The sequence below is a fragment of the Andrena cerasifolii genome, chromosome 11, assembly GCF_050908995.1.
Source record: "Andrena cerasifolii isolate SP2316 chromosome 11, iyAndCera1_principal, whole genome shotgun sequence".
NCBI classification, from domain to species: domain Eukaryota; kingdom Metazoa; phylum Arthropoda; class Insecta; order Hymenoptera; family Andrenidae; genus Andrena; species Andrena cerasifolii.
This window is the reverse complement of record NC_135128.1, coordinates 7,195,450-7,206,834: the sequence shown is the minus strand read 5'-3', so window position 1 is coordinate 7,206,834 and position 11,385 is coordinate 7,195,450. Positions and strand designations below refer to the sequence as shown.

Sequence of the window (11,385 nt, the reverse complement as noted above, 5' to 3'; positions counted from 1 at the left end):
TTGTCTCTTCAGACTCCTTGTTTATAAAATTAAAGAACGGGGAACGTGCTCCGTTCTGCTTGTTGAATCGTATAGGTAAATGAAATTGTAGCAAGGGATAAAGTTAAATATGGCTGATTTTGCAAAATCTCAGCTTATGAAATATGGGTGGACGGAAGGTATGGTTTTGAACGCATCGCGATGCGTTCGTGCGAATTGCATTACTTCTAAATACTATTGTACCTGACGCATTTAAAATGCCCATACGAACTCTTTGCCATTGTAACATGTTATATCAGAGCGATCAAATAAATCGGAACGATTTGAAAATTCTGTGCGTCGGCTTAGGAATAAGTTTGCAATTATTTGTTTCTAAGAGTGTTTGTACTTTTGTATTGAAACAGGTAAAGGCTTGGGTAAAAATGAGACTGGTATCACGGAAGCGTTAAAGCCAAAATTGAAGTTTGATGTGGCAGGAATCGGTCATAAGGATGACGATTCTAACAATTGGTGGGAAAGTGCTTTTAACAAAGCAGCTGACAATATCATAGTCGAGTCGCAGGCACACGGCGTTCTTATATCTGTTTCAAAGAAAAGTACATCCAACGAACCTTCCAAGGAAGTCTTGAGTGCAAAGAAATCCAAGCACGAGGCGAGCTATGGGAAATTTCTTAAGACTTCTGTCCTTCTCGATGGTAACTTGATAAACGAAAGCAACTCGAATCTGCTGAAAGTAGAACAGACTGTAGAGGATGTTACCCGTATTCCTTTAACGGACGAAGAGTTATTTAAAGTGTGCGGCGGTAGAACTGCCCACAAGGGAGCTAGGCACGGCTTAACGTTGAATGGAAAATTAAAAAGAATTGCTCAACAGGAGGAGAATTTACTAGGCGCTGGTATACGTTTATCAAATACATTACAGGATCACAATAAATATCAGGAGCACGAATGTGAAATAGATAACAATGAAAATACATTGTTGCCCGTTAGCCTTTCACTCTTTCACGAACAAACTCCTCGGAAAGTATCTAAAAACCTAAGGAAGAAAACTAAGAGGCGCATAAACGACTTGACCCATCAGTTGAACGTTTTATGTAACGTGAGTGATAATGATGAAAGAAGTAAACAGAGTGCATCCGATGATGCAATAACTAAGAATGAATTAAAATTAAAACGAAAGAGGAAGAAGAAAGGGAAGAAGGGTCCACTGGCTTGCGACGTCGAGGTCGTTGAGAAAGAGGGAGGAGATAAGGAAATTGAGGATGCGTCATTTCCTGTGAGTGCAAAATTGGAGAAGGAGATAATAGAGAAAAGAGTACAAGGGAAATTAAGTGACCATGGCGGGGAAGTATTCGAGAATGTGTCTACGCATGAAAAGAAAAAGAAGAAATCGAGAAGGAAAAAAGATGAGAATTATCAAGAGGGGAACATAATTAATATATGCGAAGATGCTAATTTAGATAGCTCTCGGGCAAAGAAATATAAAATGTCACATCAAAGCGATGGAAATTTACAGCTTCTTACCGAGGATGATGATTTTAATATGCTAGAGAATAAATTTAAGACAAAAATCTCTTGCACGGAACCTTTTGTAGAACCTCAGGAAGTTGGAGATTCGTCTGTGAAATATTTAAAAAATGAGGCAGACCGATTAAATGCTAGAATAACGAAGAAGAAGAGGACCAAGTATTACAGGAAGCAAAAAATTAGATTAGATAAAATAACAGAAAGTTTAGAGGCTGTTCATTTTGATACTGAAAAATCCACCGAGAGAAAAAGTGCTAAGAAGAAATTAGATACATTAGTAGAGACAATGATAGAAACTAGTATCGCGATAGATAAAACTGAGTGTTTGAAGAAGACGGCAAAAAAGAAGAAGAAGAAGTAACGTAGATCGAGAATGTTAGTTAAAAAATATTGTACATAATTGTTTATGCATATAATAATTATCTTGCTGTGCATACAAAGCATTTCCTATGTATTTATTTTCTAAATATACAATTAATATTTTTGTATGCATGGTGTCCTCAATTAAAACTTTCATGCAATAACTTGTGATCTCTTTTATTGGTCGCTGTTCCTTTCTTTAATGAAGCGGGAGAAATGTACAATTAAACACAATGCCGTTTAGCTTTTATATACACGCCTTTATTCAAAAATACTTATTACATCGAAGAAACAGATTGGACATGAAACAAGTACCTATATGTAAAGTTCGAAATATCGAGTGTAATGGTTGAACGTAAAAGAATCATTTTTTTTTTGTATTCTTCCAACATCATTCTTTCGTTTTATTCTTCAATTTATTATTATGCACATAAATCTTTGACAATTCGATAGGAGCATGTAACAAATTGGTTGTACATGTATATGAATTTGTAGAGACAATGTAAATTTTTCGTAATTACTAATATTGTATATACTTGTGTATAGCTCGTTGTATAGAAAAGAAACGAGATAATATTTTTAATAGAAATTTACCGGTAAAAACGATAATCCTTCTTTATACAGATAACGAAGTTTGTTTACACATTGAAATGACGATCTATACAAAAGTATATACGACGAACGTACAATTAATTAATTGCTATGTAGCACCAAGGTTCATAACGTGCTAGGAGATTACTAACGAACAATTTTTCGAGCAATGTATTTGTACAAGATAAAAGAAATTTTCTAAGGCCACTAGGATGCTCCGCAGAGTCATTAGTAATCTTAGTTTCGTTTACACTAGTGAATAAATCTCACTCGACAAGCTTACTGAATATTAGAACGTGAATTCGTGTTTACTTAATTGAGCTAGTAATTGATTTAAACATTGACACACTGGGTATGTACCTTGCAATGGGATTAGCAAGAGATGTCATATTTTATAGTTATCATTAAAATTTAAAATATACAAAATGATAGTCGATTTAATTAGTCAGAGTGCTATAAATGCGATTATTATTATCATTAATATTAATCTTAATTGCTAAGTTACAATGACTCTTACAAAATTTTACGTCGTATCTTCGTAGCATTTATATTAAGCTACATTGAACTTTTATTAATTACTAAATATATATCGTTGATGCTTAAATAAACGTGATAGCATGGCCTTAATAATGATATTCTGCACAAGACACATTCATCGAAGAACTGGAGGGGTGAACTCGCTAGCTTCAATTTTCTCAATTAAATTCACTAAATTCCTTGTTTACAACATTGGATAGTGATAATTACAGCGATACGCATAATGCGTAAAATGTATTAAAAGTAAAAAATTTGTAATTTAGCTCTTTGAAACAATTACAAATATTCAAGTGTAAGAAAATATTGATATATATTATCAACAGCATTGCGAATATACAAATTTTTAAAGAAAATAAGCTTTATTTTAAAGGAATCAACTGTCAAAAGTTATTGACAGTGTGTATAAATAGCAAAAAATATATTTATATATATGTTCATATAACAATTCTTCTAGAATGTGTAAAAGTCAAATATAATTTTATTCTGGAGAGAAATATCTTTTTATTTAGGCAATAGGTAGCGTCGAGGTAAATGCGATCGTTCCAAAAATTCTAATTGCCAATTGCAAAATTTAACGCGTAGATGATCGCAAAAAAAAATACCTCGTTTACGTTCGATAATAGGGAATGTAAATGCATTGCCTAATCAAAGCTTCGTCATTTTTATGAAAACGCAAGCGCCATTTAAATAAAATACAAATATTCAACCACCGGGATATTTACATAATAGAGAATATAACATTAATGTCTTTCTATTCGGAGTAGAAACTTATCAATATTTAACTATACAATATAATAATGAGATTTTAAATTAATCAGTTTCTGAGTTAATGAGATTCTAAAGGAAGCTTGATAGAGCTCAGGAAAACGCCTGATAATCTACCTTAGGAGTTCAGATATGTTTAAATTATCGTTAGTTACTATTAACTTCAAATTTCCCCTTAGTCATAAATATCATTGGAAGTTGTTTATTGTTTAAACAAATTATATTTTCCGCGAGATAATCTTTTAAATAGTGTCTGCTTGAATAATTAAAAGGCAAGAAAGAATATATACCGCTTTAACGTTAACAGGAAGCAACTGATAAAATATCTGGATATTAAAGTAATTCTTCGAATTCGAGTAAAATTTCTATTAGTTCGAGTGGAAGTTATTAGAGACATATTTGGTACTTAATCATCAATGTTTCATACAAGTATGCAAATAAGTTGACTATACTCGTACAGGAAATCTAATTGACAGTATTTCCTTAACAACTACTCCTGTTTAAATGGAAAAATAGTGTATAAAACCTTCGTTATGGAACCTTTATTATTAGTACGTTAAATATCAATTACGAATCTTTCTTGCCACAAGAATGCAGAGAGAGAAAAGTATCGCGAAGGAAATAAATTAGTAAAAAATATGATTCATTCGAGATTCAAACGCAGATCTACATTGTGAAAATACTGATTCAGAATCTCATGTTAATATCCATTCACTTGTTAACTCTTAATAAACATTAAATCAACAATAAGTAACAAGTTCAATGTTTAAAATGTCCGATCGTTTTAAATACATCTATTGATGGGTCTCCTTTTCACAATGTAATATCCGATATTCCTACTATTCCTACTTAATGTAACTGATTTTTTGTCAGTACGAGAATGATTACTGCACGTGAAACTTGTGTCGTTCAATTTATTCCATATCACGTACATACTGGACACATTGACTTTATGCGTCGTAATAGCACTTTTTAATATACAAGGATCCAATTTCCTTGGAACGTAACTGAAACCAGGATGGTTTACGGGTCGTACCTTTGCGTGCTTTGCGCAGAGGCCAGTGATATAAACATCCTCCAAATGAAGCAGCGGTGTTGTTAACGCCGTGCGATATAATTTAAATGCCACATCCAGACTCATTACGTACCCAGTACCCGATAAATAATTAGGATATATTCTTTCCGAATACATATACCTTGGTGTATACCTAATTAAACATATTGATGTGGACAATTGTTAGGCGAAATCGATTCCTGCAGTTGTTACTTACCATTTGTTATTCGGATCTAAAATAGGTTTGGCATTGCAGATGAGGGAGCCTAATAAAGTATTGGTAGTTTGCGATCTTGATTGTAATGTTTTCATTAAAATAGGGATATTTACAAACATATCGTCGTCTGTTTTCATGAGATATTTAGCTTGGCCGCAATTTGACGTCACCCATTTCAACATCATGACAGACTTTAGTGTTAAGTTATTATAAGTATCGTAAAACTTCTCTTGAATAATATCGTTATACTGGTGGCTTTCTTCGGCTATTACGTTCTGTAAAATAGTTCATTTTCAAGGTCGTCGTCGTAGCTCCCATTAGGAGAATTCTCATTTCACGCCGAGTACGTACGTTAAGAGTATCATTGTCGCTTTGCCCCAAAAGAAATGCGATCTTTACCGTTGAATTATATACACTGTCTAGATTATTCTTATTAGCCCAAGTATGCCTTATAGCAGCACGGGCTTTGAGATTCGCGACAGCTGAACAAATAACAATAAATAGATATGGCGACGGAGAGCAGATGCCAGTAGGATTTAAAACCAATGTTGTATTCTGTGGATGAATGTATGTACAAAGATCTCTCGAGGTATTATATGCCCATCCTGGCAATTGTGCTGTAAACGAGTTATTTAGAAATATTTCCCACCAACTCCACAAGTAGAATTGAATCCACAAACTTTCTTCCCCTTTAAGCTCTGGCTTTGTGCATGCTAATAAAAATACTCATTCAACTTCAGCATTACTCAAGCGCGCTGCGATAAAATAAATAGAAGAGGAAAAACTATTCTCTACGTTTCTTTTTATCTTCTACTAAATACTTCTGAATTTTAAGACAGAGCGAATTGCCCGTGATAACGCTATTACAACAATAGTACCTGGTCGTGTGTACAAGCTCTACATCCATCGGCGGAGAATTTAAGTTTGAAATCGACCGATAATTGAGGAAGAAAATATCGAAGCATGTTCGAACAACAAAACCAGTTAGTTTGCGACGCAACAGGATTTCAAGCAATGTTAGTGAATGCGTACCTACGGAGGCTACCAAGTGAGAATCACTAGTAGACTCTGCAGGGGACGGAGTCTCACCTAAGCCTAGAAATGGGCTTTGGACTGAGTGGTACGCTGGTACGTATAATAAACCTAGCGTAGCCAGAATGACAAATCCTACGGCAAGTCGTCGGACGAACGATATTTTCCCTTTAATCATTCCATTATTTATATTGGTGGCTGATGGCAATTCCAATGGCAATAGTCGCAATCTGTCCATCTAAGTACAAATAATATATCTCTGTTTATACGAAGCCTATAAAAAAGACTGGATTGACAAATGGCGTAACTATGCTAGGTATATTGTTATCGCTTATTTTATAATTCCCCTTGCGACACAGACACCTTGCAACGCGAGCAATTTATGAAATCAATTTCATGGTACTCTGGAATTGAATGGAACAATAAATCAAATGTTGCCTTAAGCGTAGAGAAGCTAAACATCTGGCAGCGAGCGGGTCGGTTCTTTTTACGATAAAACCAGTCGAGTGTATTGCTAGAAACTGTATTGATTAAGGAACAATAGGAGCATGTGTTTAATTCAATTACAGCTGTATCAATAATCCATCGCAGTAAACATATTCTGTAAGAACAGACGACTTTATGAGCTGTACAAGAAATTATTATTCGCGTTACGCGGGTATCCGAGAATCTGTCGCTCGTTGTGAATGACAATGGGTAATATAATAAAAGTTGAATGAAGAAGGTGCAAGGCAATTTTCAAGTCCACTGTAAACATCCTTACCTTTGAGGTGCGATGATTGCGTTACGTTGCATTTGACAGCTCTCCATTTAATTTCGTCGCAATGTTCAACTTACTCTTCATCGAGGCATCACGCACAATAATTATAACACAATTATGCGGGTGGTTAAAAAAAAAAGAAAGAAACTACAGTCACTCCGGTCTTTCTTCGTGACCGAATACATAGAGATTGTGTATCGAAAATGGTCTGTCAGAATTCAGAATTCGCCTGCTTGCGCAGAACCATCTAGTGTTAATTGTTCGAGTCTTACCAATTGCAGAGCTACCATTCTCACACGTTCCGAATAGAAAGTTCCTAGAAATGCGGCGTCTGCTAGAGTACTGACAGTGCTTTGTTATCAAGTCGAATGCAGTTTAATCTAAGTAGTTGAAAGATTCCAAGTATTTTATCTATGGGATGAGCTCACGAACCAAGCCCTGATCAATGCGTTTAACTGATGCTCGTCTGCCAGCAACCTATTCCAGTTATAACAGTCAGTCATGTCAGGGACAATCTATAACCTATGTGTAATGTTTTTAACATAACGTCTCAGTGCAATTGTTATCTAAAAATCGAAGAACAAACATTTGGTTAAATGATGAGAGATGCGTACCAAGGGCCTGCTACTGTTGCTTATCTGCATAGCAGGGAGCAGCATCGTTTTCATTGCTCTCAGCAATCAACGGCCCTCTATTCAGACTCTGGTTACAGAGACCCACAAGCAGCTACGTAACTTCCAAGTAAATACAGTTAGGACAATTCACTATAATCGATTGTGCGGGGACAATGGTTTATGCTCTTGCTTTCGTTACCTTTACAGGAGAACTTAAAAGAGGTGGAGGAGAAGCGGCTGGTGACAGACTCAAAGTATCTCGCGATGCTTGGTCTCGATGGGCAAACAAGCACAACACCTTTTAGTCTTAAGTCTCAAAACGTGACTGTTGTCTCTCTTATAAGGCCAGGGAACGAGCAGCATATTTATGGCTTTGTTAGAAATGTCAGTCACCTTTTGCCAAATAATAGCATTGTCATTTATAGCGTCGGATTAAATGATGATTCTTTGCAAAATATTAGAGCAGCTTGTAATTCTACGAAGTGTAACGTGATTCAATTCGATGTGAGTCAATTTCCAGCACACGTTGAAGACGATAGACTGCATGTTTATAGACCTTTAGTTATCCAGGTAAGTAACAATTTCTACGTATAATACCCGTAAAGGTATGGCTATTATTGACGAAAACTGTTGAATATTCCTTTTACTTGTCACAGACAGCTTTAAATACATTAGGAAACATATTGTACATGGATTCAAATGTCCGTTTGAATTCATCAGACATTTCAAAGTACCTTTTACCAAAATCTGGAATTTTAACTTGGCCTACAAGGCATGCCATTAGCTCCTTAACGCATCCAAAGATGTATGAATATTTTCATGTTTCTGCGGAGAGTTTTTTCTTTCTCCCTTTAATAAGAGCATCCCACTTAGTAATTAGGAATTTTAAAGAAATTAGAGAGAAAGTAATGTTGCCATGGGTTCAATGCGCGCTAACAAGAGATTGCATTTGTCCCATCGGTATGTACGCTAAAAATAATTTTATCTACATATTATTTAACAGAATAGCCGTGCATAGAATTGTTACGCGAGCAATTTTCCTCTGTTGTAGGAGCTCAATCGGCGGGTTGCCGATTTAATAAGAAACCGCAATACCGGTACTCCGGTTGCCACGCGTACGACACTTCTGCACTGAATATCGTGCTCGGGTTGCACTTCAATTTCGACGATACGCATTACGTGCATCAAGAGCGGGACACGTACTTCAATAAGATTCAGCCCGACGAAATCACGGAGGAGTATCTTATGATTACGAGACAGAACAACGCAACCGAGACGAATTTAAGAAACTTCATATCAACCGAACGCTAATTTCCCTGAGATCCCGATTAATTTCGGATCAAGGATTAAGTGATACGTCGATCAAGCACAAGTTAATATAAGGATACATGATAAGTTGAAAAAAACAAATAAAGACTTTAGCAAATAAACTATCCGTCTTTTATTATCTAGAAGACTCCGAAAGTTCGGCTTCTACCGAATTACTGTCTTTCGTTTATCTCACCTTATCAACCATCCCCTACACAACTTCCGATGCTTTTACTCAGAAACGTGAGAAATGAATTGACATAACAAAATCAACCGCGTGTGAAATACCGAGAAGCATCGAGCGTGATCTATTTTCCATGCTGGTCGATTAGCAATGGTGCTGACAGTAAATCAACCAAGGCACTATGAAATCGCAGTCGTGTTAGCGTCACCACGAGTACCTTAATGGAGGGTGTCCCTCCCGATTGAAGGTGACGCCCCTGTCAATTTCAAAATCCGAACGCGGAATTGCGCGAGGATACTCTTGCCCAAGAAGCTTATCGACGTCATTTAAAAAGGGATTCGCCATTGTTTGTGAGCGAATAGCACAACGTCGCGCGGATCATGGACGAGTATACGTTCGCGAGTTCCGTCCGGAATCTTAAGGACTGATTCGAAGACGCATCACAAGCCAACGATATGTGACGTCCTCTTAAAATTCGGCATACTTTTGTCTACACGGAATCTTCATCGCGCAACTGCCGGACCAGGCTTTAGAATTCTTGACGATGGTTGACAGCGACGTTGACAGCTGGTATGATTGGAGACAGCGGGATGATTTTAATGAGATGCGCCGCGGAAGGGGCACTGGCTTCACGAACGATGTACGGCCGAGGGGGCCCGATCGTTTCGATCGTGTAACGTCCGACGACAGTCAGAAAGGACGTTCCCGAAGGAACGGATTAGTCAGTTACAGTATGACCCCTGCGAGCTCTAAATCTGGGCCAGAAGTTCGATTCATTAATCCAGCTATCTACGCCGAAACATTGAACGACGAGGACGAGGAGCACGAGCTTGAGATTCGTGTGAAGGTCAGTTCCAAGGGCAACGGGCAGCAATTCGAAGGTAACCACGGTGATTTCACGGAAGTGAACGACATAATGTCCACGTTATCCATCAAGAACGATCTGTCTACTTCGTTCGTGAGCCACGCCGGTGACCAAGCTTCGGCCCAAGAAACGTATCGCTGTTATTCGTTGAATTCTCCACCTACGCCTGCGTCCCTGGAATCTGACCTTGTACGCTCGAAGTCTGTAGTATCACGTAGAGCATCGAATCGAGTCGAGAGACGATGTAGAATCGCTGGTAGAGCAGACAATAACGATGAGCTTTGTTCCGCTAGGAAGCTCGACTCGGAAGTGCAGAGGTATCCTGTACATTCGTAGCATTATAGAAATATTAACCTCCGCGACGTGTCTGTAAATAACGTGTTTGTAAATAAAACTCTTCCTGAGATACATGAAAACATTTGAACCTTGTGACGTGTCGCTTAGGCACAACGGGCACCGAGTCGTGCAAGTATCCACGGCGTCGTTGACAAGCATCAGCATCTCGGAGGATAGATCGAACGAGAGCGAGCTCGCTAAGAGAATCACTTACAGCGAGTGGATCCGCAGAAAGCAGGAGTCGGAACGGCGAAGAAAGGAGGAGGGAGATGTGGTTGAGAGGAGAAAGCGAATGGAAGCGGAGAGGGTGGCTCGGGAGAAGGAGGAGAGGGAAACACGGGAGCGAGAGAATTTCGTGAAGTGGACTGAAAGGAAGAAGAAGGAAGAAGAGAAGAGGAGAGCAGTGGCGGAGAAGGAGCTGGAGTTGCAGAAGCAGCTGAAAGTGGTCGAAGACAAAGCTTCCGTGGTGAAGAATTTGTATCTTCGCCAGTGGGCTCGCAAAAAGAACGAGAAAGAGAAAGGTAAAGAGAGTAGCCGATCGGTCCGTTCAAGATTTCATATCTTCGATGTTCGCGCACAGCTCGTCAGAGGATAGAGGAGATGAAACAAAAGCAGCTGGACGAGGGAAAGAAGAAGAGATTAGAGGAAAGCCTGAAAGCCTATGAGAATTGGACCAAAATGGCGAAGAACAAACCTAAGCCTGCCACGCAAGGACTTCTGCGTTAGTTTCATTATTTCCCTTATAATTTTAAGCGTCTACTGTGCCGAGAGGTACTTTCGCTGTAATAAAAGGTCACTCTGCTGTTGGTGTTGACTTACCAGCTCATCAGAAAGCAAAGCCAGCGTACGTAAACCCTATGCCCTGGCAGCGAATCGTCGATGACTTCGAGGGCGACGAGGAGGGCTCATCGGACGCGAGAAGAACGCAAAGACCAGCCGAAGATCAGCAGTAGGAAAAGTGCTACATCTTGTATCAGTGACACGATTGTTAATTATTGGAACTCGAGGAATTTGTGGTGTGAAGAGCATTCGCGGCGATTCGACTCCTTAGCCTCGGAGCAAGGTAGACTCTTGGAAGAATTATCATTAAATACTGTACTGTTGGATTACAGACACGCGCGCTGCTGCTGCTGTCTTCGGAGGCAGAACATCCTTCCACGGGATATGTCGTACAATTAGAATGATTTCCACAGTCCGGCGTAGTAGATGTCCGGGCAGATAATTTTATTTCATAGCAGATATTCTTTGATACGCTT

At 38.4% G+C, this 11,385-nt stretch overlaps 4 protein-coding genes across 7 annotated transcripts; 3 read left to right on the top strand and 1 right to left on the bottom strand.

Moving 5' to 3' along the window:
• The first annotated feature begins 8 nt into the window (after nucleotides 1-8).
• LOC143374793 (uncharacterized) lies at nucleotides 9-2,035 on the top strand. Its single transcript, XM_076823243.1, has 2 exons — nucleotides 9-158; nucleotides 384-2,035. The coding sequence occupies exons 1-2, from the start codon at nucleotides 110-112 to the stop codon at nucleotides 1,865-1,867; spliced, it is 1,533 nt and encodes a 510-aa protein (XP_076679358.1). The 5' UTR covers nucleotides 9-109; the 3' UTR covers nucleotides 1,868-2,035.
• Nucleotides 2,036-2,281: 246 nt separating this feature from the next.
• Nucleotides 2,282-7,050, bottom strand: LOC143374794 (beta-1,3-galactosyltransferase 1). 4 transcript variants are annotated; one of them, XM_076823245.1, is made up of 5 exons: nucleotides 6,826-7,050; nucleotides 6,120-6,336; nucleotides 5,382-5,743; nucleotides 5,031-5,305; nucleotides 2,282-4,967 (listed from the first exon to the last, which is right to left on the bottom strand). In XM_076823245.1, the coding sequence occupies exons 2-5, from the start codon at nucleotides 6,298-6,300 to the stop codon at nucleotides 4,544-4,546; spliced, it is 1,242 nt and encodes a 413-aa protein (XP_076679360.1). In that variant the 5' UTR covers nucleotides 6,301-6,336; nucleotides 6,826-7,050; the 3' UTR covers nucleotides 2,282-4,543. The 4 variants fall into 4 exon arrangements, with proteins under 4 accessions (XP_076679360.1, XP_076679359.1, XP_076679361.1 ...); XM_076823244.1 differs by having other exon boundaries at nucleotides 6,120-6,300; nucleotides 6,826-7,048; XM_076823246.1 differs by having other exon boundaries at nucleotides 5,382-5,647; nucleotides 6,063-6,300; nucleotides 6,826-7,047.
• A 74-nt stretch (nucleotides 7,051-7,124) lies between these two features.
• Nucleotides 7,125-8,866, top strand: LOC143374790 (uncharacterized). Its single transcript, XM_076823237.1, has 4 exons — nucleotides 7,125-7,563; nucleotides 7,644-8,006; nucleotides 8,093-8,396; nucleotides 8,488-8,866. The coding sequence occupies exons 1-4, from the start codon at nucleotides 7,429-7,431 to the stop codon at nucleotides 8,745-8,747; spliced, it is 1,062 nt and encodes a 353-aa protein (XP_076679352.1). The 5' UTR covers nucleotides 7,125-7,428; the 3' UTR covers nucleotides 8,748-8,866.
• A 129-nt stretch (nucleotides 8,867-8,995) lies between these two features.
• On the top strand, nucleotides 8,996-11,313 carry LOC143374907 (uncharacterized). The gene is given in 6 exon segments (XM_076823457.1): nucleotides 8,996-10,125; nucleotides 10,238-10,650; nucleotides 10,710-10,850; nucleotides 10,952-11,058; nucleotides 11,060-11,116; nucleotides 11,242-11,313. Coding segments are annotated over 6 exon segments (1,443 nt in total). The 5' UTR covers nucleotides 8,996-9,472.
• Nucleotides 11,314-11,385: the final 72 nt, after the last annotated feature.

What these genes read in the sequence shown, in the direction of transcription:
- LOC143374793 (XM_076823243.1), top strand. Translation starts at nt 110, where the DNA reads ATGGCTGATTTTGCAAAATCTCAGCTTATGAAATATGGGTGGACGGAA. An exon ending in GAAATATGGGTGGACGGAAG is followed by an intron (nt 159 to 383) that starts GTATGGTTTTGA and finishes GTATTGAAACAG; the next exon opens with GTAAAGGCTTGGGTAAAAAT.
- LOC143374794 (XM_076823245.1), bottom strand. Translation starts at nt 6,300, where the DNA reads ATGGACAGATTGCGACTATTGCCATTGGAATTGCCATCAGCCACCAAT. An exon ending in AAGCCCATTTCTAGGCTTAG is followed by an intron (nt 5,744 to 6,119) that starts GTGAGACTCCGT and finishes TATTTTTATTAG; the next exon opens with CATGCACAAAGCCAGAGCTT. An exon ending in TTAGATCCGAATAACAAATG is followed by an intron (nt 4,968 to 5,030) that starts GTAAGTAACAAC and finishes ATGTTTAATTAG; the next exon opens with GTATACACCAAGGTATATGT.
- LOC143374790 (XM_076823237.1), top strand. Translation starts at nt 7,429, where the DNA reads ATGCGTACCAAGGGCCTGCTACTGTTGCTTATCTGCATAGCAGGGAGC. An exon ending in AGCAGCTACGTAACTTCCAA is followed by an intron (nt 7,564 to 7,643) that starts GTAAATACAGTT and finishes TTACCTTTACAG; the next exon opens with GAGAACTTAAAAGAGGTGGA. An exon ending in AGATTGCATTTGTCCCATCG is followed by an intron (nt 8,397 to 8,487) that starts GTATGTACGCTA and finishes CCTCTGTTGTAG; the next exon opens with GAGCTCAATCGGCGGGTTGC.